The 25,944-nt window shown below is 39.2% G+C and overlaps 2 protein-coding genes across 2 annotated transcripts in view; both read right to left on the minus strand.

Annotated features, from left to right (window-relative positions):
- The window catches only part of LOC140577544 (neurexin-2-beta-like), a 314,016-nt gene extending 296,302 nt beyond the window's left edge, over positions 1-17,714 (minus strand). Inside the window, exon 1 of the mRNA XM_072717164.1 lies at positions 17,661-17,714. Coding sequence (XP_072573265.1) covers positions 17,661-17,694 — 34 coding nt within the window. The 5' untranslated portion in view covers positions 17,695-17,714. The remainder of the gene's footprint in view (positions 1-17,660) is intronic.
- A 100-nt stretch (positions 17,715-17,814) lies between these two features.
- The window catches only part of LOC111851973 (neurexin-2-like), a gene marked incomplete at its 3' end in the record, with an annotated part of 418,474 nt that continues 410,344 nt past the window's right edge, over positions 17,815-25,944 (minus strand). The window contains exons 14-15 of the mRNA XM_023827376.2: positions 20,453-20,626; positions 17,815-18,008 (exon numbers count right to left, since the gene is read on the minus strand). Coding sequence (XP_023683144.2) covers positions 17,815-18,008; positions 20,453-20,626 — 368 coding nt within the window. The remainder of the gene's footprint in view (positions 18,009-20,452; positions 20,627-25,944) is intronic.

A 25,944-nucleotide genomic window follows, 5' to 3' on the forward strand; every position in this document is an offset into this window, starting at 1 on the left:
TCGGTAGTCCATATATAACAAGTAGTGGGCCTAGGAAATGCCATGATTTTGTAGCCCAAACCATCACTGATCCACCCCATGCTACACTCTGGGTACACAACAGTCTGGGTGGTAAGCCTCTTTGGGGCTTCTCTACACCGTATCCCTGCCCAGATATGGGAAAGACAGTGAAAGTGGACTCATCAGAGGACAATACATGTTTCACATTGTCCACAGCCCAACATTTGCGCTGAGGACACCACTGAGTCAGACGTTTGGCATTGGCACAAGTGACCAAAGGTTTGGCTATAGCAGCCCGACCATGAATCTTGAGGAGCTCCTGACGGACAATTTTGATGGAAAGAGGAGACTCGAGGTGTGCATTTAATTCTGCAGTAATTTGGACAGCTATGGTTTTATGTTTTTTTAATACAATCTGGAGTAGTACCCAGACATCCCTTTCAGACACCTTCCCATAGCATCCACAATTACTCCGTACGATACACTCAATACACCGCAAAGACTAGGTGTCCTAGTCACAGATGCGCCAGCGAGATGTGCACCAACAATTTGTCTACTTTTGAACTCTGATATGTCTACCATTATGTTGTGTGGATTGCAATATTTCATGTACAGCTGTGCTATTACTCTGCTAATTCAACCTTTACACTCTGCTCTTACTGATGGAATGTGTTATCAGTGAAGATTGGCTACCAGGCTGCACAAATTTAGGTGTGAATCCTCAAACACTATTTCGGGAAATGTTTCAGCTTCATTGTCCAACCGTTGTAGTACACTTGCACTTATAACCATGCACGTTGCATATCACTGTTGATCACAAAATATCTCCTTTAAATTGTAATTGTGGGTTGTATATGTGTAGAGTCTTATGTCGATGTGTTGTCTAGGCTGATGTTTGGTTAAGTTTGGTATTGTTACTACTAGCTTTGGTTTGTTTAGTTTGCCTGTCTGTTTGGACAAAAATCAAGCACTCACTACACATTCAATGTGTAATCTATTCATTGAACCATCTATCAATCCATACAAAGAGCAGTTAAAATATCCGTACCAATATTCTTTTTGTCATATGTATTTACTATTCATGTATTACTTTTAGATTGTTATACATGTAAGGGAACAAAAATATAGTGCATTTACACTGGAGTGCCTTAAATGTGATAAGTTATATGCATGGGTAATCAACAAATCTTGCAAATCAGCACTCAAACAGCTTGTTCCCTCATGTCATAGCTTTAATTACCCATAATCTGTCCAGGACTCTAATGACTGCTACCTCTGTTCATATGGACTTTCTGTGCAACAAATTGTATTATATTGTGCAATATTAAGGTATATTCTTGGACAGAGAATTGCAGAGTGCAATGTGTACTGTATTCTGTGTAGGTACAATTGACCAAAGCAAATTCCATGGAAATGTAATGTCCTCAGAGGATAGAATATATTCTGATTCTGAAGGGTACTGCAGTTAATGGATGTCCATGACTGCTCTTCAATCTACTGAACCTCTGTCTCTAACCCTGTGCTGAACTTGGCCCTTAGACATCAGCCCTCATTACTCTGCAGCTGATAAAGTGTATATACATACATATATATGTATACACACACACACACACACACATAGATACATACATACATATCATAGGAGTCCACTAACATATGCACATCCCTGTGCTGCATAAACACATTCCCACTGTCTCCCTTTAGCTCTGTTTGTAGGTAGACATGGTAAAGTTTTCATTCCTATTGACCTACACATAGCTTTAAAATTTATTTTCTATTTCCACAATTCCCTACTGATTTAATGAAGGATAAATTACTCAGTCACTTATGTTATTCAAAACCTATATGCTTGCTGTATTTTGTTTATATTCCACTGTCGTGGGGTTTGGGTTCTTAACAAGTTGAGAACTGAGCTGCCAAAGTTGTGCTGCATGCAGTTTTGGTCAAACAATCAGCATGCAATGCAGAAAAAATCAATCTAAGAATAAAACATCTATCAAGAACCTAAAAATCTCTCCTGCACCCGTAGGTAGGTAAATTCCAAGCTTCACAGCATCACATGGGCTGTAATCCTATATTACTCATCATTACAGCCACGTCCTTACAGAAGGAAATGAGATTAATGCAGAAAGGTATCTGGGGATTTGAACCTACATTACTAAGTTCACACTTTCAATTGTAAGTCCAGCTGTGAAACAGGCTGCATTCTTGCCGAATTGCAGCATAGCTTTGGGCTGGTGCCATTTCAAGTTTCCTTCTCGTTTCCCTCCATCAATGCATAGGGGCTAAGCTAACCTGCCATGGGCCTCGCTTCCTCCTTTGTAATCTACCAGTAACATTCAGACCAACTCAAGAAGGCCGTCTGTGCATTGTTAAAGCATGCATACCCTGAATTATTGTACCTCTATTTGCACAAAACCAGCAGTGTCCCAGCTGAAGAAAGTCCACATATATATTAGACAAAGCATCACCTGAGTATCTTGTCAGTCTGCTCTGATTGACATTTCTTTTTACACAGAGGTTTGCAGATATTGATCACGAAGCTTCTATATTATACAAAATATTGCATGGTAGGGGTGGGAATCAGGAACAACTGCCCAAATCAATACTATATCGATGTATGTTTGCTGATGCGATATGAATAGAAATTTTTAAGCAAATTTTGCTGAAGAGCATTTCAGGTCTACATTTAATGTGAAGACAAGGGCTGCAGTGGTACACATTTCGGTTGCATCATTTGCAGTTTGGAATGCGGAATAAAAAATTTATACATTTTTTGACACATTAGTGTTTGCTTAGCGCTGGCAAGTCGGCGCTCGATTGCTATTACTTCAAAGATGCGACCGGACAGAGTCACATATGCATTGCAGATGCCCGTTAGATATCTAGCAGAATCTAGCTAGCTAAATATCTGAATCTGTCAGCAACTCAAAATCCTGTAGTGTGAAAAGTGTTGTGATTGGAAATTAGTGCGGTGACAAGCTGTAGCCAATGAAAGTGCAAGACACAGCGTGAGATGAAACCCGAGGGAGGAGTATAGAAAAGGTGTAAATAGTTCAATTTGTTTAGAAACTGTTCATGGTGTTCAAGGAAGAGGTATAGATAAAAGTAAACATTTCACACTCTTGCGGTTTACTTTTGGCTTTAATTAAATTGAGATGGTGCAGGTAAAATCTTTCCACACACTTACTCATTCATGATACCACCATGCCAAACTCATGCATGTCAGTCCCTTAATAAAATCAGGCTGTGTGCAACTGGGCAAATATGTTAGCAGTACCAAATGTGATCGCCACCTTGAAGGATCACAGTTTGTAACAGAATCATTTTCTCCCTAACCCCTATTGCATAGTATTACAAACACCATCAAAGCTGAGTAAATATGTAAACAGCAGCTAATGACTGACAGTCTCTGTCACAGGTCTCCCTAAGTGAGCTCCATCATTTTGACAGTGATGCCCCAGCTAAGATTTTATTGTGAAAAGCAGAGGTGAGTGAAGTTTGTAGTTAGTCAGCCCAAGAGGCCATGCTTGACATGAGAGCATGGCTGATAAAATTTGTGACAATTGTTAGGTACCGTGACGCCAGCAGAGTCTTGAAAAGCTTCCAAAATTATACATATTGAAACCAATTTCACAAACCATTGTAAGGCAGCCAAGCAGTGCCATGCCATAATTAAAATGTAGCATTGAACAAGCTGCCATCTGTGGCTATTATGTTTGCTCAGTGGGTTGAATCTCCTCCAGGAGACACATAAAACCCAGAGAGAGGCATGTGTGAATTCGTAACAAAGTATGTGTGTGTACATGCATGAAAAAGAGAGAAGGGTGCTGTAGTTCAGGACACAGGCAGAGGAGGGTTAGGTGTGGGAAGGTTTGATATTCTTAATCCCGCTTGCCCTTTGATCTCTGTTATGATTTTTTTTTAAACTCAGGAACCTAGGGGGAAACCTCAAGACTCATAACTCTACAAGCCCATATGGAATACTCTGGCCTACCAAACTATTTCCTCAAGTCTCATGACTCTACAAGCCCATATGGAATACTCTGGCCTACCAAACTATTTCCTCAAGTCTCATGACTCTACAAGCCCATATGGAATACTCTGGCCAACCAAAACATTTCCTGCCTCCAGTATCTGTCTTCATTTAAATTTTTATTACTTATGGGGTGAGCTTTGTGGGTTCGAACTCTGTGCTCATACTGTAATTGAACACCTTGTGTTTGGCAGGGTGATTTTGCCATTGGGTCTTTGAGCCTTTAAACTTTCCTATGCCCAGTCAGGGAATATTTCACACAGTATCATGCTTGGTCAGAGACAGAAATGTTGTATGGGAAGCTAAACCTGACCTTCAGAACTTCTGACATCTTACTATTATTTGGAAGTTGTGTTATGAATAAATGCTATGTTTCTGCCTCTTTCCGCTTCCTGAGTGCGCGCAAGAAAAATGACAGGAGTGTTACAAGTGAATGGCAGTTTGGAAGAATAGGGCGTGTTAACACTTTTGTTCAACCAAAACACTTGGTGTTTCTTTCAGTGTCGAGGCAAAGCTGTGAAAACACAACAATGACATCAGCTAAACAATAATTAATATAACTGAATGAAAGTGTTAAATGAATTAATAAAAAAAGGCACTTGCAGAGTTTTGGAATAGCCCAGTGAAATGATCTACCTAGCTAAGCAAACTGTTGAAACTAATTATCATATAAAACTCAATAGAAAGTTCTTCCAACCACCCATTCATCCATCCATAAGCATTTCTCCAGTACAGGACTGGAGTCTAAGCCTAGATGCACAAGGCATGAGGCAGGGGACACCCTGGGCACATCACCAGCCCATCACTGGGCAGCAAAAGCCTTCCAGGAAACTGGACATTTTTTAACTATTCATAAATTTTAATGAAGTCAAACTAGGGTAGAAACAGCAATCATTAGATTGGGCAATGCAAGGGCCATTTGGTGAAGGAGTGATGCTATAGTTGGGTCACGATTAGGAAGGATGGTAAAGACATAACTGTATGTGGACATTTATGAATAAAAAAAAAAAGTCAAATCCAGGCAATAATTTGTTTCAACCAACCAATCGAGTATAATGAGTCAGAGTCACAGAGTCCTCAAATGGTTGGTTGAAAGAAAGTCTTGGTCTGTTTTTACTTTCTGGACTTTAAATGTCCACCTCTGGACACAACATATGGTGACTGCTTGCTCATTTAAGTTTGAATATATTTCATCAATATTGCTAAGATCTGGGTTCAGAAACTGACTAGTAATTTTCATGTCAAGTCTTGATACTGTTTCAATATCATCTTTCTTCCTCTCTGCCCTTTATATGGTATAAATAAGACTGAAAGACACAGAAACTAGTACCCCATCAGAGATTCATCCCCTAGGCTCTAAAAGAAAAGAAGAATCCCTTTCCCTTTCAAAGTTTCATAATGTTTTGATTCTCTCATTTTCACACAATGTAAAACAACCACAGGTGATGGGTGATTTTACAGATATTTACTTGTGTGAACAGACTCGTCTGTCTCTCCATGCGACAACACTTTGATGATCGATGGCACCTTTCACCATTACCAGCAAGTAATGTGCAAACTGGAGGCATAGCAGCCATGATTGCTTAGTCTTTAATAATATTACTATTTAGAGAAAAAAATTGAGGACCACGAGAACAATCTGGAAGATTTACGGAACATGGAACACATGATTAATCAAAACAGAACACATGATTTAAACAACTCTTCATTGTCAGTGGCACTATGATTACCTGACACAGAGAAACATGTCATTACCTGACACAGAAGAACACAAGTCTATTAAAGATACAGCAGTACAGTATACAACACCGTGACAGTGTAGCAGAGTAAAGCACTACTCTGCCAAATAAATACTGTTATTTTACTGAGTAAAGATTTATATACAGTACAGTATATATGTTTTATATTAAATGGCTGACCTAATCTCCAAACCATGGTCCTAGTTAGATAAGTATCCTCAGCTATGTATCATTCAATCACCCAGTGGCACTCCATCATGGAGACTTCACACTTAGGCCTGCCACATGTCCAGGCTAGTTCAGCAATGTTCTGCACCATAATCCTCAGCTCAAGAGATCTGGGTAGCTAATCCCCCCCTGCACTGCCCTTTTCTGTTCCACAGGGGGAAAATGGAACAAGCAATGATTTGATCACATAACCAATGTTGCCTTACAATTTGCAACCAGCTGTTCTTGACAAATCAATGGCTGAGAATGAGGGGGATGATGTAAATAACACCACTGCACCAGTAATACTTTTCACTGTTTTTGACCAATCAGTCACTGAGAATGAGGGGGATGATGTAAAAAACACCACTGCACCAGTAATACTTTTCACTGTTTTTGACCAATCAGTCACTGAGAATGAGGGGGATGATGTAAAAAACACCACTGCACCAGTAGTACTTTTCACTGTTTCTGACCAATCAGTCACTGAGAATGAGGGGGATGATGTAAAAAACACCACTGCACCAGTAGTACTTTTCACTGTTTCTGACCAATCAGTCACTGAGAATGAGGGGGATGATGCAAAGCCACAGGGCTGTGCGGCATATCAAATTTTTACAATATAGCAATAAATTTCAAAATGAGATACTGGATGACACAATCCTGTTTATGTAAAGGATAAACCATGACAAGGTGTTCAGTTATATGAAAATAATCAAGGACAATGTGGCCAACGCAAATCGGAGGATCGCGAATCAAGTTGGATTTAGTTATATTCCTATGACTGCACACCTTGAAGTGATTTATCCCACAGCAAATGAACAAAAAATAATAACTGAATAAACTAGTCATGGCTAATTTTTCAGGAGAAAATTATTTCAATTAGCATTTAATAATGTTCCAATGAACTCTTAAAAATACAGCGCCTAGCGTCTGGTCAGGCTACCGCCAACAGTCCGGTGTTTGTGTTTTGAAAACCAAGGAAAATTATGCTGATGAGAATGATGGCTTATTTCTGAGTAAAAGGTAACACAGGATTTTATATTAACATGTTTAATGAACCATTAAAGAACATTAATATTGAACTGCTATTAGGCTGCCAGAATTACAGTACTTGTGCAGTTGCATGAAAATAGTCAACACCCATGTGACATATCTGGACCAATAAGAAAATACTATTTACCAAAACCATGGTATAAATCAATATACTGTAATGTTATTCTGTTATTGTTAAATTTGAGGCTCTATTAAAGATTTTTAACAGAAACAAATAGTATTCCTTCCTACTCATAAACAACATGAAAGCTTTGGTTATGATGTTCAGTGAGTGTCTCACAGGGATGTTGATAGAGGAGAGAAAGGTGAAAAATGTGATCTGATTAATTTAATTTTAAAACACTACTCACTGGTTAAAAATATCACAATGTGCAATATTTGTTTTGTTTTGTTGAAGACTAATGCATTAAAATGAGGGTCTTTCTAGTTATTAAGCACACTTTCAACAGTTGTCAGACTTACAGCCATTTGCCATATAGGTTTTAGATTTCCATGTCACAAAGATCTAAGCATAATTTATTTTTACTTTTATTTTGAGATTTCTATCTAAAATTTAAAAAATGTCTGTATTGAATTGTTATAGTTGTATATTTGTGAACAGGGATGGAAATTTTCATTTAATTTTCACCACACTTTTAATAAAAGTGTGCTGTCTCACATGTGGCTTTCTGCACAGTTCGATATATTAATCACCTTCCTCACAGTGACAGCTTCACTATTCTAAAAACTCAGAACAATGTCACACCACTCACTCATTTTGCTGTCACTGGCCCTGTTACATATTTTAATTGACCCAGTGACAGCAAACAGGTCTGTGATTTGCGATAACGACTCTGATGCAGTCTGCCAGCAAAGGACTAAAACTGAGGGCCATCCATCTTCAAACCATTTATCTTGGTCAGTGTCACAGGGTGGTCTGTTAGGGTATACTCACACTTGGCCAGGTTGTCTTGTACCGTGATTGTGCCTCCTCTCCTGCTGGTCTGCACTCACATTGGGCTTAACGTTCTAGACTGAAGCATGAAGCACCGTGTGACTTTTTGTGTTGGGATAAAAACAAAAGCAAAAGAGCACTATCACACAGCACAATGGAGTTCATGATTAATGCCTTTATTTTGTGGCCTATTTTGAGTTGTTTTGGGTTTAATGAGACAAGGCCCTCATAAATTTATTGATTATGCAACACAGTGATCTTCATTTAATTGTGCTGCACGAATAAGAAGTCCCTATTTCATCAAATATCTCCAAGTTTTTGTGTGTTGCATCCACTTTTTCCTGGATACTCTCATCAGCCCACATTTCCAGTAAACACTGCACCTCTCCTATAGACCAAAATGGTCCCTTTGCTGCCATGTTTGTTGAATGTTTCTCACTACCCGATCTGTACAGCCAACCCGATCTGTTATTTACGGGTGTGGTTCATGTATAGTGCACGTGTGTGTATGCATGTCCCAGTCGCATCACTGACATCATGTCTGTGTTCCATGCATCGTTACGGTTAGCGATCACACTAGATGCATACCATGCTTGAGTCCATATGAATTGTGCCCGGGCACAGTTCTTCAAATGGGCATAAAGAGTGATTCTTAACCGTGCCCAAGCATGGAATATTTCATGATTCAGGTTCACATGTGTAGCTTCTGCCAGTGGGTATTAGGATGACCACCCCAATGGACCATTGCCCCAAACCTGCTTTCAATGGACAGCCACCCACCTACCTGCAGAGGATCTTGGAGGATTACTGCTTTGAATGGACAGCCACCCACCTACCTGCAGAGGATCCTGGAGGATTACCGCTTTGAATGGACAGCCACCCACCTACCTGCAGAGGATCCTGGAGGATTACTGCTTTGAATGGACAGCCATCCACCTACCTGCAGGGGATCCTGGAGGATTACTGCTTTGAATGGACAGCCATCCACCTACCTGCAGAGGATCCTGGAGGATTACTGCTTTGAATGGACAGCCACCCACCTACCCACAGGAAATACAGGAAGATTTCCACCCCAATTGGATCATCATGTCCTTCCTGCAGGAGATACTGGAATATGACATTTCTGATTGAATCATTGCCTCCCACCTGCAGAGGACACTGCCCTGACTGCCCTGAATGGACCATCAGCTTTACACACACAGCCCTTTCGTATAGTGTTCCCTTGTCAAACTAGCCCTTGAGGAGCATTAGCCTTCACCCTCTCCTGAGTCTCTTTACACACCAAATTACACTTTAGAAAAAAATCAATGGATAATTACTATGCAATCTTCTGAAAAATTCCTACCTTTTATATTATACATTTACAGTATACTGGAATAGATATTTTTTAATGTGCCATAACTGTGTGCTTTGAGAAATGGGCAATGGACCAACAAAAGACAAGCACAGTTAAGCACCCTGCTTGTAAATCAGAGTATCAACAACATGGAACTTGGCTGCAGAAAAAGCCTTTGTGAAAATTACAGCAGAATATTATGTACAAATCAAGGGGCAAAGCATAAGAAGAAATTCATGGAGTGATATATTACAATATATCAGCAGTCGACGAGTAAGAAAGCAGTGGCATAACATTTTATGAGATGTTATGTGGAGTTACGGCAGCAATGTCATACTTCATGTCATGACAGACAACAGACAGGTACAAAAAGCAGGACTCCAGACTGTGACCATATTGGGCGCTTTTCCACCACACAAAGTACGGTACTTTCGGTACTTTCGCTTTTCCATTGACTTCCGGTCGAGTACCAGTACCGAAAGTTCGAGTACCGAAAGTGCCAAACCAGCTGGGGTACTTCTTTGGTATTTTGAGGTGGGACTTACAAACGTATTTGCTGTTGATTGGTTATGCAAATAGCCTGCCACTGAAACACAAAATACACACAACAAACAGCGAGAAACGAAATAAAAAGCATAAAAAAAAGCAAAAAATATAAAAAAAAGTCAAACGGAAGGATGGACAAACAAGGAAACAAAGGCTTTAATCGCCATATGGTCGGATAAACGGATCCAGTGGGATTTGGAAGGCACGACTCGAAATAAAAAAGTTTTAGCTGTTCCGGGCAATTCAGTTTCCCTATGTTTCCCCTGTCGTGCGCTGATTTGTACATGGTTTCGCTGTTGTTTTCATGTCTTTTTACGAAGCTCTTGAGTTAAACAAGCCATATATTTTAAAACATCACATGCCTTTTCGATGTTTTTTGTTTTTACAGATAATAAATTTAATTATTTAATTCGCTGGATAGAGATATTTCTTGATGAAAACGGTATAGTATTGCTTATAAGACTATATTATGCGTGACGATCTACTGTATTCACATGTAATGATGTACCTGAGTGATTTTCAGACATCTCACATCTTTGCCTAAATATTAGGAGAAACATTATATCCTGACATTAGGGGCTTATAGCGATATCTTGCCGTAACTAACAAATTAATAACAAAACAAACCTCTTGATCATCCATTGTTTTGGGTGGTGGTGTAGTTTCCTGTGAAGTAATATGTAAAGTTTAACCTTGTTCAGCATAAAAGTCCCAGTTCCTGTCGTACAGTGGGAAAGCGACACACAAAAATGGCCAGGAGCTACAAAAGTGACTGATCAAGACAGCCCAGGAACTCAGAACCAGACTCTCAATGGAAACGTGCCTCATGACACATTCATAAAGCACAATAACAGCTTGCTACTTCACTTTGCGACTTTTCCCTTTAAAGTAAAACATCACATTGTTATTTCTGCAAACTATATATTTATTACCAAAACATTTATCAGTGTTTTGAGATGGGGAAATATGAATGAGTTACACTGCATGTCAATTTAAATGGCGCGCCTCAATTTTCTGCTGATGCTCCTAAAATTTTTTATAAGGAGCACCAGTGCTACAAGTGGAGAAGGAGTGGACTCCTATAAAGAATTTTTAAACTGAGCAATTTTCTCAAATTCAGTCAAAACATTTCTGTACTGTTATGACAGCCATCTGAGGCTTTTAGTTTATGGGTGCGATTCATGTCTATGGTAATGTTCTCTCCATCCAAATGAACAAGTTATCTATCAACCCCTTATCTGTACTTCTTATTGAATGCAGGGTCACAGAGAGCATAGGGCCTATTCCATCCAGCAGAGTACATGAGGCAAGGGACCCCTTAGAAGGGATCTTCCACAACTAGATTAAATGTATCAAAACTGTGTATGTTTCTACTACAATAAACCTTCCTGAATAATGAATTCTGCCCGTTTATATCTGTGGAACAAGAACTTAATTGACTGGAGACACAAAATCCTACAACTGAATTCAATTACACATGGCAGCTTGGTTTAATGAGACCTTTAAATGTTAAAAAGATACAGTATATTACTAGATCTGTAAACATGGGCAGATGATGTCCAATTTAACAGTAGGCGCAGCCATCACAATAGTACACCTTTGCTATGTCAATAAGAAAATGTCCATAACAGGACCTAAACAGCAGCACTGCAAGCTGCTTTGTCACCTTGGCTGGCCTTATGATGATGGTGGATTTCTCTCCCTTGGTTTACTGTTGCGCCATAACAGCAAAAACAGTGTCATTGGAGAGTAAGAGAATTCCTTGTTTAAGAATCATAGCTGTGAAGTATCTCAGTAGTTATACTTGCCAATAGGCTGAATGTTGGATTTGGAGGAGGTAGTTGTAATGTGACCTAACATTGCACATTGAATTCTGGGTACCAGGTTCTGCTGGTGATTCTGCAAATTTCTGCATTCGATATATCATGGTCTTTTAATGGATTTTGCTGAAGAGCATTCCAGGCCTACATGGGCATGACCTAAATTCACAAATAGATGTTCAACATGGAAAACATTATGCTAAATGTGGCTATGAGTTGATTACGGCTAATGCTGAAGAGCTCAAAGACCCTCCCACGTCACTTAAATCGGTATTTTTGGAATACGTTGGTACCTCAGTTCTCGAACTCATTGGAACTCGAATTTCTTATAAGTCAAACCAACCAGTTCGAAAAAAAATTACCTAGAGCTCGATCTGAATCTCAGAAGTCAAACCGTGAACGCCGACCTAAGATAGCTTGTACATGCACTGGGAAATGAGTCACGCGGCACGTCTCTCAGCAGAAACAAAGGGTAACGCTTCAGTCTCTGCCTCGCATTCGCTGTGATATCATCGTGCATGTTTGCACTATAGCTGAATACATATATATTTAGACAGTAAAAATACATTTAGACAATGATAGACAGTAACAGTAATTATTATTATATAATAAAATACTTTTAAAAATAAAGATGTCTTACTAATTATTTTAATATTAATAATAAAAAATTAATACATGTAATTATAATAATATTGTCTTACTGAGTGGGACGGAACGGAGACAAAGGCGCAGATGTCAGGGTATCGGGGAATACGGGGTTTAATAACAGGTAAGGCAGGCAAAACGCAGACGGACAATACAATGACCAGACTGAGGAAACAAACTGACATGTGGACAAAATACAGAGGGCTAATGAAAACCAGAAACAGCTGATCACACGGGGATTCCACACGGGGTTAACGAGGGGGCGTGGCATTGTTTTTTTTTTACTTTACACATTGTTTGGATACATTTATTTTCTTACTTTACAAATTACTGTTTTGATAAATGTGCTTAGATGTGTTTAGTACAGTATATGCTCTTCTTCTTTTATCCGGTTCATTTTGTGTTTTAATGCTAAAAAAAAAAACATATTTCGGTGTATTTTTTTGGGGCCAGGAACCAATTAATTAGGTTTTCCATTATTTCTTATGGGGAAAATTCGATCAGAACTCGAACGTTTTAGGATTTGATCTTAAGTTCTGAACGGATTAAGTTCAAGTTTCGAGGTACCACTGTATATTGGTTTAATAAATCACAACAACACCAGAGAGAGAAAGTAGTTGATAAGAACAAGACTGTCGGTCAGCTTTGTTATACCGAACTCAGACATGTAGCTGGAAACACATGCAACATGCTAACTCATTTGAGACAAGTGTACATAAGACCAAAGCAAGGCAGAAAAAGCCTCTGCAAGTTATTCTCACTGTAGCATTTGTAGTGCTTTTTCCAGGAAATTCAGACTGGGCTAACATAAAAAATACTAAGGCTATAGACCTGGGTGTTTATCGCTATTTGGTAGTAGAGAACATGGAGTTTTAGTTCATTGTGATTGTTAAGATGCAGTCTTATTTTGGATTTTTAAAATTAATTTAGCATGTTTATTTTTAGTGAGCATCTCTTAGATTTTGTTATTCAGACATGGCAACAGACATATTACCTTTGGACTGGTTTGCACCTCTCCCTAATATTGTTTCCAGTTTAATAATATTCAAAACAGATTCTGTTTCCCAGCTGTACTGCAGTTGCACCAAACCACGCAATCCCAAACCCAAGCAGATAGCTATACTCATGTATAGGTGTCTATTTACTTTATAAGATGCAAAATTGACCTGAACTTTGGATTTAAATTGAGACGGCGTTGGAAAAGTATATGCACACACTGGCTCATTCATAATAATATCATGCCAGACTTGCGTTATGTTGGTCCCTCAACAAATCATGCCAATGTGCAACTGGGCGAATATATTAGCACTAACAAATGTGACCCACATAATTACAGTAGTCCATGTTTAAATTGATTTTTCTCTCATGACCATGTAAAAATCACCACCTTGTATGATCACGATTTGTAAATAAATCAATTTTGTCTTACCACTAATAAGCATCAGTAGATACATTTATTAGGCTAGTAGGTTTTCACATATTAAAATGAACTGTAAATTTATAATGGAGACTTCAAATATCTTTTTAAGATTGCATATCACAGTATCGCAAACACTCGAGCCCAAAGCAAAGTCCAAGAGAAGAAACTATCAAGTCCAAGTGAAAGTCCACGTCACGCCATAAAAAATGTAACTTGAGTCGGACTCAAGTACTGTAGGAGTCCTGGACTCAAGTACTGCAACCCTGGTGTCCATAGAAATGGATCACTTCAAGGCACCGATGGTAGTGAGAAACAATTTATTCTGCCTGGAGGAACTTTGGCTTGACTGTCAGAGAATGAAAACAACAGTAGCCTGCATGACAATAAAAACTATGGAAAAGGGTCTGTACAATTGCTGACCAACAGCAAATCCACTAGGCTATCAGAGCTTTGAGCAGTGTGAGTGTACAGCCTCACACACACACACACACACATAGATGCATGCATGCACATACACAAGCACAACAAACACAGACACACACACATACACAGGTTTGTAATTGTATAATTGTGGGGATTCTCCATTCATTTGTATGGGGAAAACTCTAATCCCAACATGAAAACCTTAACCACTACCAAGCCCTAACCTGAACTATAAGTAACCAAACAAAATACAAGACATTTGGCATTTAAATTTTTTTGATTGCATTCACTTTGAGTGAACCTAAAAAATGGCCCCCACAATGTCAAAATAGCAGGTTTTTATTAAATTGTGGTGGTCATTTGGTCCCTGCATTGTAATGTAATATAAACAGAATCCACACACACACACAGACATACACACACAGACACATATCCCCATTGTAGAGATTCCCAAGTGCCTCCAATCTCATTTCAATTAACAATGCTACAAAAAACAATAAATAGCAAAAAAATATAAATAAGAAGACAAGTTACAGTTTCCTTTTTTGTCACTCATCTCCATACAACATACCGAAATTTTGTCCACACACACTTTAGCAGCTGGGTAATACCAGTTATCTAACATGGCTACATATGCTAAGAGAAGACAATACCTTCAATTTACTGTTGAAATGTTATATGCTCTACATGGCAAAACCTCCAAAATAGGTATCTGTTGATTGTCGAGATATTTGTTAATTATAAAGAAATATCTGTTATAATCACCTATCACTCTGCTCACTCTTTTGTAAATTCAGGTAATAGCCTGCAACAATACATCAAATATACATATTAAACATTAAGCATTACTGGAGTATATCTACTGAGAGCACAGAGACCAGGACAGAGGGAGGCCTCACACATATTAAACAACTCTAGAGTATAGCTATAGAGACCATAGAGACTCATATTTATTAAACAGTTCCAGAGTTTAGTTGCAGAGAGCACAGAGATGCAGGACAGACAGAGGCCTTACACCTATTAAAGAACACTAGCGTACAGCTGCAGAGAGCACAGAGGAGTAGGACAGAGTGAGGCCTTACCCCTATTAAACAGCACAGAGACTGACAGAGGGAGGCTATTGTACAAAGTTAGAGCATAGCTGCAGGGAGCACAGAGACTCAGGACAGAGGTAGGCCGATCGTTACCCACCCGTACCTGTGATAAATTACACACAATTATTTTTTCAATGCACCTCTCAACGTGACAAGCGCTAGGCCTACATGAATTTTGAATTGTAACGAAAAAGTCAGTTTAACACAAAATCAAATCAGATAGATCTAAGCTATCCATACTGTGACGAGCATGAAAGAGAGAACACGACAACACACTTCAGCAAGGATTCAGACGTGTATGTGAATGTTTGTCGAGGCGGTTATCTAATGGTGTGTTAGTTTTTCTCTCGGAACTCGGAAATTCCGAGTTGAGTGACATCACGTCCGACAATCTCCTGTTCGAGCTACCATATCTCGGAACAAACATGGCTGCCTCCATGAACACGCTGCTGTGTGTTGTTGCTTTATATTTTAGCAGATTTGGCGTGAGATTATTTTTTCTGAGAGACAAACAAACAAGAAACACGAACTAGTCAAACCACATTAAAAGCTTTATTAAATATTTTAGCACATTCATAGCATTGTGATGAATTACCCGCCCGCATACCCGCTCGTAAAATTCCAGAACATTAAAATCCGCCCGTTTCAGCAATTATCTGCGGGTACCCAACAGGTACCCAACCTGGTGCAGGACTCTGCCTATTAAACAGCACAGAGACCAATGACAGAGGAAGGCCTTACACCTATTAAACACCAATTGTACAGGTTTTTCTAAAGAGACAAAGGATTTCAGTCAATGGAGCTCCAGTATTGCTAAATATTTTAGGCAGGTGCAGTTTGAGTGACAAGCACACTATAGGAGGAGAGAATGCGCATTGATAGCAGATGATCATACCGGTGAGGGAACATCAGGGAGAAAAGGCAACACAGGTGACAGTAAAGGCTTTTCACACCCTGGGAGTCAACATAAGGACACACCTTTCATGTGTGGGAGTTTTGTGTTATATATGGGTCACGTTTGAGGACCAGAAGACATTTTTGTTCAGCAAGCGTGAACATAAAGGAAATAAAATTATGTTGAGTCTAAGCAGGATATTGAAAAGCAGAATAGCAGAAAGGACAAGGAATTTTCATTCTGCATAAAAGAATCAGAAATGAAAGCCCAGTTCAAAGTATCTAAATTCCTAAAAGCCCTGGATATAATTAGAGATGAAGAAGTACTTAATGTCAGCTCAAGAAAAGAGCATGTGGAAATTAGCCAGGAGCTGTTTTGTGCTGACATTTATTCTTCTAATACGAGTTAGGAATGTTCTTAGGAATGAAGGCGAAGGTAAACTCCTGCACTCACTGAGAAAGGACAGCTGTATGAGGTATTAAAGACAGTTATTCAGATGAAGCACACAGCCCTTCCCTCTGAATGCCCACACACTATTTGTTCGCCAAGAAGTCTGAAGAGTCGTCTTTCTCTTTATGGCTCCTGACATTTTTTGGGAATAATGCAAAATCTCATGTTTCAGTGTGTGATCCACTCACTCATCTCCAGCTTCCAATACTACATGAGCAAGTGGGGAACATGAATGAAGGGTTTTGATGTCAAAAACATATTAAGAAAAACATATATATATAGTCCGAGTTTGTCTCACAAGAATAATTGTGCTTAGTGATTTTGTGCTTGTCTTGGTGTTCCTATACTAAACCACAAGTGGAAATCAATGCATGTAGACAAAGACATCGAGGAAATCACCAACCGTGGGCACATTTCCCTTCATTTATGTTGTTCAGACAGATGAAATACAGCTGTTGAAGCATTGTAATAGCTCAAATATTTGGAATGATGAAGGCCAACAAGACAAGTTCTTCAGACAGAATTTCTGAGGTATATCTTTCATCAGTATATGAAATCAGCCAGAGAGCTCGCGCGCAGATCTCTTCCGCATAAACAGATATCCTAACACCCTCTGGGCACTTCCAGGTCCCCACCCAGCTACACAGCACATTCTTTCATCTGATAAACACCAAAGTTCTTCTTTATTGGAGCCTCAGAGTTGTTTACATGCAAAAGCTAAACAGCGCCACAAACAGCATCTCGGTGAATAAGCTTAAACCCTTTTCTATGCCCCATTGTCATGCCCAATAACAATCTTTGAACATTAACAACCATGGAATCCAGGCAGAATTTATGCATCAAAATTTCCTTTTGGACCTATGATTCCATAGAAGTAGCTTCTCCACACACATGGTGAGAAGTTTCTCCACCAGTGTTTTATGATTATTTGACTGGCATTATAATCATTATACGCATGGGAAATGTGATCATAATAAATCTGGGTCCACATGTAATTGGTATTCCACTGCTGCAGACACGCATCCTGATTGGAGCAGACAGGAGGTGTGGTGTACTCACGATCATGGCAGAAAGAGCCCCCATAGGACGTCATGGTACAGTCACAGGAGAAGCCCTCCCACTGTTGCAGATACACACTCTGATTGGAGCAGGCAGGAGGTGTGGTGTACTCACGATCATGGCAGAAAGAGCCCCCATAGGACGTCATGGTACAGTCACAGGAGAAGCCCTCCCACTGCTGCAGATACACACTCTGATTGGAGCAGGCAGGAGGTGTGGTGTACTCACGATCATGGCAGAAAGAGCCCCCATAGGACGTCATGGTACAGTCACAGGAGAAGCCCTCCCACTGCTGCAGACACACACCCTGATTGGAGCAGGAATCCTCTGTGCAGGTTGCACCAGGGCCTGGGAAGGTGACACAATTCACATTTGTTTTGGGAGGCTGGACAGTAATTACAGATATAGGACCATGCATTTTGAAATTCCTGATCAATTAAAGTGTAATGCTGTAAGCAATGTAAAATATCATTAGATAAGGATACTGGCAAAACTAAAAAAAGACAAAAATATTCAATGGCACATTCTGAGGAAAATAATGCTTTTATTGTACATTATAATTATGCTGAATGAAGAAAACTTTACTTTTTAAACAACAAATTAAGATTTTTTGTGCTTGCACCAAACCTGGCAAAACATTTTCTATTAAACATTTAATCCAACAATTCTATGGTAAATAAACATTTAGATAATTACACAGTTTTAATTTTGCCTGTATTTCCTGGTTCGATGTGAATGTGCCCATAGGCTATAGCTGCTCTATAAATGTGACTTACAATATCCCTGTGCCATTATAAAATCTGAATATTCAAGGAATATGAGTTCCTTTTACAAATGTGCACAGCCTCACAGGCAGAAGTTATGCAACCTTTTGTCTGGAAGATTACAGATAGATTAATTGCACTGCGTGCCCCAATGCCTGCTCTGACAGTAAATCAAGCCCCCCAGTGATCATAAGTGGGTAACAGTGAAGGGAATTATCAGTCTGAGTTAAAGTTAAACACACAAACAGAGGTAAATATTCAATACGCTTGAAGCCTAATAATACTGTACCTCTGATTCTTGAACATTACATGTCCCTTGTGTGACAGTGACCTTGGTAGAAACAAATAACACTTGACATGCATAAAATGCTAATTCAGATATGGGACAGCTGTCAGGGTCAGCCCCTGTTGTCCCACTCTGTGTCCCTTCCCCGTTTGGCCAGCAGGTGTTGCTGGTCATCCCGTCCCTCATGTTGTCAGTCTTTGTGTTTCCCCCTGTTCCCTGGTGGCCTCATGGCTCAACACATTGAGCAGCCAGTTGTCTGTGAACCCTTCTGTCTCATGTTTGAATCCTACCTCATCTGTTTTTGTTTTTTGCTCGCTAGTGTTTCGTTTGAGTTTTTCTAGTTCTTGTGTCTGGTGATCTTGTATTTGGTTTTGGTTTCATTCCTTGTGCCCCTGCTTGTGTCTTTACCTGTCTGTAATTCCCCAGTGTTAGTTTCTGTTTCCTTGGTTAGTTCTTACTTTCCCTGTTTTAGTTCCCTGAGTTAATTAACCTGTGACCTGTTTTCCCAGTCTTTGTTAATTAGTCTCACCTGTCCTGTGTTAGTCTTGTTACCCAGTTTTAGTTTCGGTATTTAAGTTCCTGCTTCTGTTCTGTTCCCCAGTGGTTTGTTTGTGATTCTTGGTGTTAGATGTGTATTCTGCTTACCTGCCCTGTTTTTGTTGTTCGCCTTGTTTATTCTCATTTACTTTTGACCCCTCGTGGTCCTTTGTTTTGTTAGTGTTTTCTTGTGTCTTTTAGTTCATTTAATAAACCCCGTTTTTGTCCTTGGAGCCGCAAGTGAGTCCATGACAACAGCACACTGTGGTGTTAATCTGGTGCAACTGTGGCTAGTTTTGTCCAAAGCAGGGGCGAGTCCATAGGGAACCCTGACACCTATAGGTCTTTGGGTAATGCTTTGTTAACAAACCTGAGGTGCACTCGTTTCAGGAAGCTCATTAACAACAGCATGCTTAGATTGTCCAGAAACATTTCATCTCACTCTTCACATATTCTGCATAAACAATATCAACTTCTGCCTTAAGGAAGACATTTCAGACTTCCTTCTTTCAAACATATTTGATTAAAAAAATCTTTTGTATTCCAATCAGTCTTATTGTTGAATCAGGTACACTAAAATCCAGTGGAATGGGGTGTGTGCTATGGGGATTTGTATTGGTGTATGTCATGGGGTTGTCACATGTTAGTTTTTTTTTTGTTACTTGTATGGTTATGTCTTCGTCTTAAATGAGCCACCCAGGGATGCAATAAGAATTTCAGTCTATGACTGAAAAAGTTGTATTTATCGTATAGTATAAAAACAAAGGACAGTCTTCTACTGCTGCTTGTGTGGAAGCTTTTGGTAAAATACATTATGCAACAGGGAATAGAATCATTGTGGTGAGCAACCAAATAAAATGGTGAGGGTATATTTTGCTTTTTTCCCGAAACCTTCCATAAATAATGCCTTAGAGGATAGAGATGCTGATCATGTATGCAGTGATGAATATGTATATCAGAGGGTTTGCAAGAGATACAACATGTCAACACTGTCCACTCAGGCAAATAAGCAGGTTACACTTCCTGCTGATGGCTTGATGCTGTGCCATTTATAAGCCACAGTGGTATATCTGTTCCAACACACATCCAGAGAATAAATATTACACCACAATAAAACCAACAAGGAAAATGTTCTGTATATCGCTCAGCATGTACAAGTGAAAGAAAATTATAAATGTGTAGAGGGGTGGGACCCCAATCCTCACCATCGCAGCCCCGTTCCACTGACCCCACCCTGTGGAGTGCATCTGCTATCAGGTCTGGGAGTCTCCCGTTTAGGTCAATGGAGGCCAGGCAGCCTTGGTATCCATCCCGGGATGCAATGAGTTTCGGCAGGCTGTTGTACATGTTCCTCCCAACTCCCCCAAGGTACAGCTCTCCTGAAAAACACAGCAGTCCAATTTGTTTATTAATGTAGTGTAAGAAGAGTACAGGAGCTGAAATCCAAATCCACATCTGAAGAGACATCCACAGCACTCGCATGTTTCCACAAGCTGACTAACATGGGATCTCATTTTGGTTAGAAAATCATATTAATCATGTCCAATCAGGATTAGTACCAGCTTCAGGTACTCTAAACCATCTATACCAGGGATATTCAACTCACGGTCCTCGAGGTCCGAACACTGCTGGTTTTCCAACCTTCCTTTACCTGTCAGTCAAGTGTGAAGCCTCTGACCAATCAGAATCAGTAATTATTAAACAACTACCTGGGAAAACTGAAAACACGGCCTGGATTTGGAATCGAGGTTAAGAGTTGAAGAACCCTGATCTATACCAACTCACCAGCATAATTTATTCACCCTGTGAATCACATGGCATTGTGGGGCGGGGGGGGGGATAAGTGCTAATTGGTGGAGTGACATCACCCTCTCACGCCCACCAGATTCAACTTGCAGTCGCCTGCCAGGCCAGTGAGGTCAGTTCAGAAGTAGTGAGGGTGAGGATGATGTGCAATTTAAAAATGGATTAACAAACATCAAGCCCTGTAATATCTAGTAAATTAAGAAAGGTGTACAAAATTCTTGAATTTCCAAAAAATGAAATTCAAAGCCTTTATATTTGTCATTTTACAAAGGGGAGCATAGTACCTGAAGCTGGTACTAATCCTTATTTGACATGATTAATATGATTTTCTAACCAAAATAAACCCCTGAAAACATATTTCTGCGATTCAACTTTTCTTTCTGAAATGGATACAAAAAATTAAAGGACACCATTTGTACCAAATACCAGGTGCATCTTATTTATTGTCATTTTTGTGACCTACTCAATATCCTCTAAAAGAAAAATATATATACATGAAGTCCCCAAGATACGAACCAGTTCCGTTCTGAGAGCAGGATCACAAGTCCAACAAAGTTAGCCTAGGCACCCAGCTGATGATGCTCCAGCCCCAAACCAAAAACTATTTTAAAAAGAAACAACTAAGAATTATTTTTTATTTCCATTGATTTTCGTCAGCTGATCTGGCTGTATACCATTATCGAGCTAGCCTACACCAGCGATTCTCAACCCATGGGTTACAACCCAAATTTGGGTCAGAGCAAATTCTGAGGAGGTCGCAAGGCAGAGTTAGAAATGTAAGCATTTTAAAACCAGCAAACTCCTATGCTGATCTACAATCAGATTTCCTAGCCCAAAGCCTAGAATTAACCTTGGGTCTTGGGTCTGCAAATGCTTAGTGCAAAACTAGTTAACACTCAACCAACCCAAGCAATCAAACCAGAGATCTTTAATTTAAAATTCACTGGCACATCCAATCAGATTGGTGCGATAGGCATTGATTGGCACAAATTGAAGAGTGCACTGCATGCTTGATGATAGCGTTAATTTAAACCTATACTTGATATAGGGTTGTGACAGCTGGAATGGTAAAAAATTGGGTCACGGTGCAAAAAAAGTTAACAACCACTGGCCTATACTACATACTGTATGCACACCTTGCCTGTGTGTCTCTCAACTCCAAGTGAAAAAATTTGCAAAAGATAATTCAATGTATTTTTGTTCATGACTTCTGTGCATTTTAACAGCCAATCACTGGGAGTTCATTTTTGCATTTGTTTTATATATATATATATATATATATATATATATATATATATATATATATATATATATACACACACACTTTTTATTGATCCCTGTGGAGAAATTGTCTTTTCCAGTGAGTTGATCTTGCTTACTGCTAATGAGCGAGCCTATGTTACTGTATAAAGAATACATCAGCACACCTACCTCTCTCCTCCCACAACCCTCATCTCCTATGGAAACCATGTTATGTGTACTGAACAGTAGAAAATGCTTTTTGAAATGAATCGGTTTGTATTTTTTATTGATTTCTGGTGCATTTTAACAACCAACAACTGAGTTATTTTTTCCATTGACTTCAGTCAGCTGATCTTACTTACTGCTAGCAAGCAATCAAGAATACGTATGTACTTTTTTGTAAATTGACTAAAAATCAGATTATTTTTTAAATTATTTAAATTTATTCCAAATTCACGTTCACATCTTGAAGTTTCGTATGCAGAGGATTTTCTGTACATATACAATAAGGAAAAAGAAATAAAGATGACTACTATAAAGTAAAATACATTTTCATAAAAAAAATAATAAATCTGCTTAAGTGATTGCATTAAGATATCTTCCCTCATGACAAGCTTGGTTGAAACAAGAGGCTGTCCATAGCTCAAAATACAACAGAGAAAAAGCCTGTACAAAAGGAGCCAATTGTTTCATAAATTAAATTGTCTGCATAAAAGTGGCACACAGATGTACTGAGAGACAGAGAAAAAAACAAGCTGAAAATAATTATTTATCTAATAAATCTTGGAGAGAGTTAAAGTCAGAAACAGAGCATGTGAGCGGAGCGGAGCGGAGCGTGAGCGAGGAGCGGAGCGGGCGGAATTTGGTCAGAGCGCGGAGCGGATTTTCTAATTAAGGCTGGAGCGGTCGCTTTGTCTCGCTCCAATTTCGCTCCGACACCGCTCACACTGCAATTCTGAGGCGTGCCCAAATCTACCCAGAATTCATCTGTACAATTATCAAGACTGTTACACAAATTGGCCGAGATGGAATTCGCAAAGTATTTCACAAAGGAAACTGATAAATCATACAAGTGTACTATTCTTATCAAACATATAGATGACAAGAATGTACAGCAAGAACAACAATGTGGTGAAACTGTTTCAGTGAGTAAAGATTCACTTTGGAATCACTTTTCTCAGAAACATGAGTGTGCTACGCGAACAAGCCAGAGCAAAACGCGTGCAAGTTTTATATGGTTGTAGCATATCAAGTCTATAAAGTAAATTAAAGTATAAAAGCCTATAAAGTAAATATTGGTAATCAAATAAATTCGTTTTGTCATTCAAAGTAGGTCTAATAAGATTTTTTTTAAATTTCACGTAACGTAAAATTTTATTTTAAGAGACATGCTGCATCAACAGAAAAAAATTGAGGAATTTAAAACGTGTCTGTATATTCTTTAGGCTATTAAACCCACTGATTCCTTTATTTTTAAGCCTATTTTTGTGTGGAATGCCATTTCCAAACCTGTCCGTTGTTGCCGATAGGTTGCTTAAAAATAAATATTTTCTGTTCTGACTGGCAATGTTGCCGTTGCTCATATTTCTTTATGACATAAGGCTTCGGTTTAAGGTGACATTTGTTAGGCATGCAGATTATTTGTTCCTCTTTTAAATTGGAGCGAGCGTGGAGCGATTTGACTGAAGCGGGAGGACATTTTAGTGGAGCGAGGAGCGGTGTTGAGCGGAGCGGCTTAGTGCGAATTAGAGCGGAGGAGCGGGCGGAGCCAACAGCCTCGTGAGCGAGGAGCGGAAATTCTCACCGCTCCGCTCCGCTCACATGCTCTGGTCAGAAACATGTACAGTATATGTGGTGCTGTGCTGATCATCCTTAATTTTAGTGGTACTTCTAACTTTTAGAACAATTTAGCTGGTACTAAGAGTGGGAAAACTTTATTTAGTGCCCTGATAGAGACACGGGAAAGTAAATAAGTCAGACTGTGAGACTATACCAGTGTACAATGAAGAGGAGAACAACACTGCTGCTTGAAGAAGCAACACTCAGCTGTCAGACAAGCTCTGCAGAGCTACACGCCCTGCTTCCTAAGTGCTATAAAAACACACGTACCTGTCCCCCATGAGTTGATTAAAGTCACTCTGTTGTCAGAGACTGGCTCAAGGGGTAGGGCAAGGCCACCAATGTATTTCAGCACTAAGTGTTACTAACAGAAAGAGAGGATGGGGAATTTCCCACTCATCTTCTTTCATAAACCTAACAGTGTTCCCTAATTAAAAAGGCTATTTAGCCACTTCAGAACATGTCTCATGAGCAAGAACACCATACAATATGAAACCGAGATGTTTGGAAATGTGTGTTTTAAATATCCAAAATTAAACCTAAAATATACATGGAACATATGCAGCAACTGGTTTGGAAGAAACATACAGTATCTTTATAGAAAGGCTTGATTCATTAAGATCTTCCCTCATTACCCAAACAAGGCCTTGCACTTGAAAGGCAGAAGTACGTTCATATGTATTGTACAGTACTACATGTTGACATCTGGCTCAGCATTGACTACACAGACAAATATCAAAAGAGGGCTGTGGGTCAGCCAAGGGGGGCAAAAGTGAAATGGAAGGGGCATCTGAAAAGGAAAAATTAAGGCAGAATATTACTAAATGCACAAAATAAAAAAAAAATACCATGTTTTTTTTTTTTTTTTTAAATAATGGAGAAATTGTCCAGCTGCTTATGTATTCATCCAGAAAAGTTATTGTGGAATATATTTCACTGCTATATATATTATAGATATATTTCACATCACACCCTTATAACTTCTTAATTTTGTATTGTTTTTCCAAAGCAACACCCTGCACCCTTGTGCAAACAGGATAATGGTCAGGATCTAATTCCAATCACCAGCATTCTGCAGCTTCCATGTTGGCTACTTAACAGTCTCATGAATTCCTCCATGTCCAAAGTGCTCGATGTTAGCCTTTTTTTTCTCCACAAAAAAAAATCATATTAAGTTGAAAGCAATGTCTTCATTGCACAATTCAAAATTAGACAATCTCAGAATAATAAATGTCAATGGGTCAATTACTTGTAATCTTACTTTTAATTCAGGTTATAAGACTTTTCAAATACATTTTTATGCCATTAGTGAAAATAAAATGTGAAAAGATAAATAGGAGCAAAAAAACTACTAGCTTGCAAGTGTCAAGTTGGCCATAGCGGCAGGACTTTCATCTATCTGCTTGCTGTCTAAACACACTGAGCCACCCACATCTGTGAAACCACCAAGTGTACACACATTAAAATATTAGGATCTGTGTAAGTTCATTCTTCCAAAAAGTACTAAAATAATTGCATTCCATACATTCATTTGGGTCATTTATGGCCAAAATCCATATACGGCTGGATTGGGCTTAGGGCTGTTACAGCCTCTACATCACCAGACTCTGGCTTTTATGAACTGAATCACAGGGAGAGGTGATTTAGAGGAAAAAAAACAGCCAGTCACCCTCTACATACTCTCTGAGCTCCTAGAAGCTTTGTGGACTAGTCAAACCCAGAGCTTATGTCTGCCATCAATCCATACATCTGGGCCTCACTTCTGATTACCTCCAGCACAGCCTTCCTACCAAGAATTCCCCATGGAGGT

Source organism: Paramormyrops kingsleyae, chromosome 10 (genome assembly GCF_048594095.1).
Source record: "Paramormyrops kingsleyae isolate MSU_618 chromosome 10, PKINGS_0.4, whole genome shotgun sequence".
NCBI classification, from domain to species: domain Eukaryota; kingdom Metazoa; phylum Chordata; class Actinopteri; order Osteoglossiformes; family Mormyridae; genus Paramormyrops; species Paramormyrops kingsleyae.